The sequence below is a fragment of the Sinocyclocheilus grahami genome, unplaced genomic scaffold (assembly GCF_001515645.1).
Source record: "Sinocyclocheilus grahami isolate Dianchi unplaced genomic scaffold, SAMN03320097.WGS_v1.1 scaffold2235.1, whole genome shotgun sequence".
NCBI classification, from domain to species: domain Eukaryota; kingdom Metazoa; phylum Chordata; class Actinopteri; order Cypriniformes; family Cyprinidae; genus Sinocyclocheilus; species Sinocyclocheilus grahami.
In genome coordinates, this window is record NW_015507414.1 from 21,161 (window position 1) to 24,756 (window position 3,596).

General features: G+C 36.8%; 1 protein-coding gene across 1 annotated transcript in view; it reads left to right on the forward strand.

Annotated features, from left to right (window-relative positions):
* Positions 1-3,596, forward strand: part of ndufb9 (NADH:ubiquinone oxidoreductase subunit B9) — a 21,151-nt gene that overhangs the window by 2,589 nt on the left and 14,966 nt on the right. Inside the window, 1 exon segment of the mRNA XM_016260890.1 lies at positions 2,068-2,220. Within this exon segment, the coding sequence (XP_016116376.1) occupies positions 2,068-2,220 (153 nt within the window).

Genomic DNA, 3,596 nt, shown 5'->3' on the forward strand with positions numbered 1-3,596 from the left:
GACACTTTCATAAACTTTTCTATACCCCTCTGATTATATAATGGTAAATATTACAATATCATAGCTCAACAACAGTGATCAGCAATAATGATAAGCCGAATACTCCCAATAAAATAATACGGTCATATAGATCATAACAGCCTTGGAGGTAAGAAGTGGATTATCCTTCTCCTGCAATGTTTCTTTTCATCCTTGAGGCAAATGTTGGATCACAATAATTAGGAACCAGTTTCCACAAATCACTTCACTCGATTGGGATGTTCACTTTTATTCTGGAGGGCAAGGGCAGTGACTGTAACATCGAGCGTATTTTGCAATATTAAACACGTATTTATACCGATTTCATCAGGCTCCGAAAATTCTTCAAAAAGAACACAAAGAATGGCCTTCTCAGCTGCCATAGTTGCAACTCTTGCGTCATCAGAACAGGGTGTTCAATGCATGACTGTTTCCGTTTAAAAAGCGTTTTGCACCGTTTTTGTCGGGGCTGAACGCAGCCCAGCTAATTTCAAGATGCTGGCGTTATGTGGGTCACCCGCAGTGTAAGACGCTCAAAGCTCAAGACGTTCAGTTAGACGTTCGATCGGTCGGTCGTTCGAACGTTTGATTTTAGCATGGAATACGCTTCATATATTTCTCTGTTCACGCTCCACTTCATCTGCCAATGAATTCAACAATCTTATCAGATCTCCAGCCGCCATGTTTCAAATGATCCAAATGTAACACGCTTCCGCCAATCCCTGCCTTGAAGCAATGATTGACGGAGGGTGGGCGTGGTCAGCTCGGAATGCATTTTCAAATTTAATTTTGCTACAAATATCCCACGGCGTCATGATTAAAATGCAATCCTAAGTGTTCTAACTGTTAGTCTAAATGCATTTAGGACAAATAATATTTAAATGATCATTATGCTACCATTTCTGCTTGGACATGTTGCACATCAAATCAATTTGTGTTATACATTTTCATTTTCATTTCGCAACTTATAAAGCGTTCAAATGTGCATGCAATTTACATATTAAGACTACTGTTGGAAATGGCAAATGTAAATTATATAATTTAATTTTCATTTGACTTTTGCACCAAACTTTGCACGTATGGGTAATGGAAAATGTAAATTTAAATACAGAAATACAATGCCACTTTGAATATTGCGTTGCCATTTTGAATATTGCATTGTGGGCAGCCATTTTTGCTGCGGTGCCCGGGGAGCAGTTGGGGGTTCGGTGCATTTGTGAATCTGTAAAATAACTGGTAACAGATAACTTTTTTTAATCAGCATTATTTATGACACTTCTATATTAATTAAAGGAAAAGTTCACCCAAAAATGAAAATTAGCTTAAAATTTACTTCCCTTCAGGCAGTGTTCGAACTATACCGTGGACTTTGGGGGAGCCCACTTTTTCTTTTTTTTAAGAATGACTTACAAAGATACATAACAGCTACAAGTGTATGCACTACTTGTAGCACTATATAGGATAAATCACTATACAGGATTTACCCTATTATACTTTATCAACACGAATTGATAGGTGAAACAACAAACAGCCACCCACAAATAGTCTATAAACAAAGCATCATAGTGGCTTTTGAGTTCACATGAACAACGGTTAAAGTTACTCGTCGTCAGGCTACAGAAGAATACCATAATTCCTCCATTCAATTAGGCCTACGACATCGAGAGTCACGCAGACCTATAACAACCCAGCCACAACACATAATTACAAATAACATGCCTTACCTTAACACAGAATCGACCACAGAGTCCAACCTTTATATTTTTTCTACGAATCTTTAAGTTAACATGTACTAAACATGAGTGGAATTTTTAGTTCGCACCCTGCCTTCAGGCCATCCAAGATGTAGATGTGTTTGTTTCTTCACTGGAGAAATTTAGCATTACATCACTTGCTCACCAATGGATCCTCTGTAGTGAATAGATAGCATATAGCACAGGTTGTGCAAATGCCACACAAAATTCCAGCTTCCTCACCCAAATGAAAAGGTTTTCATTGTCAGAACAGTAAAAATACCAGAGGCTACATGATTTGTAATGCCATTTTCAGTTATTAATTCCCTGTACACTTGCATTTCTGCTTTTCTAGGTTCCTGAATGGTGTCTAGATCATTGGCATCCCTCAGAGAAAGCCATGTACCCTGATTACTTTGCTAAGAGGGAACAGTGGAAAAAGCTGCGGGTTCAGAGCTGGGATAGAGAGGTATGCATGATCATGGCTTTCTGTGGCCTTTTTTCACATTAAACCTGATGCTTTGCTTTCAAGGTAGCTGAATGAGACCGTCATCACACTAATGGGAGGTTAAATGACATCAGCTAATTTTTCAACAACTGAAATCAATTTGTATGTGCTTTAAGTCACCATGAAATCAATCTGCACTCCCGTTGCACTCAACTTTCCATGCCTGAGCATGCTTAACGCCATTATAATGCAACTTTTTGTTTGGAAGAAAAGCGCTCTTGCTAATAGATTTATAATTTGTGCAGTGATTTTCAGTCAGTCGTGCGTTATGTATCAGATGATTATTATGAAGGCAGCTAAGGTTAAGGGAGGAATTTGCAGCTTTACTTGCAAACTAAAATTCCTGTCCATCAATAAGGTTAATCATGTCTGCAAGCAATGAACACTTTAAAAACTGTTCACCCTTTGGTAGACTGTATTTTAAAGGGAACATAACACACACAGTTTTAGCCAATCTCATGTTAATTTTGAGTACCTCTATATAGGGGTGTGCAATATATATCGTCTGTGATAATATCGTAATTGTTGTTTTAATGATGCGCGATTAGACATTATCGAGTATTTTGCAAAAACCATTCAAAACATCCCTACAGAGCGCACGCATACATTACGTGAAGTCTAGACTAGTGCGTGTGTGCATGTAGTGTGTTTTCTTTCACTGCATGATTCAGTCTATTAAAATGCATTTAGAATGATCACAAATTCAAGACATGATTGCAGAAAATTTATATATTTATACCACTTCATATAGTTATTCAATTTCACCCGAAGAGTGCCGTTTTTCTGATTACAAATGTGACATTGAATTCAATAAACAATAAGTTAATTAAGAGACTTACGTTTTAGACACCATATTGCTTGTTTTTGCTGTATTTCGCCTACAAAAATCATTCCGAATACAGCCACAGTGCTGTTTTGTGTCTCTGAGCAACATGACGGTGTTTCGTTCTTGAATGAATCAACCGTTTAAATGATTCGGTTCAATCGCAATGACTCACTTATTAAGAGGGATTTGCTGCCACCTGCTGGCGGTTTTAATTTCATATTTCGGCTTTTTCTTACATTTTTTTGTTGTTGATTTTTTTCATGTTTTAAATCATTTCAAATATCAGTATTCAACGTTTTATGTTTAATATATCAAAACATTATTTATGCATTTGTAATTGCATCTAAACAAAATACATGTGTGTAAATATGCCACTTCAGATGCAGCATCTGTGTTGATTTAATTTACTTGGTAACAGCCCAAATGTCTTATTATTCTAATTCCCTGATTAAATGTAAGAATTTCACTCAAAAGTTAATGGACACTTTTAGAAAAAATGGCTTTATAAAGG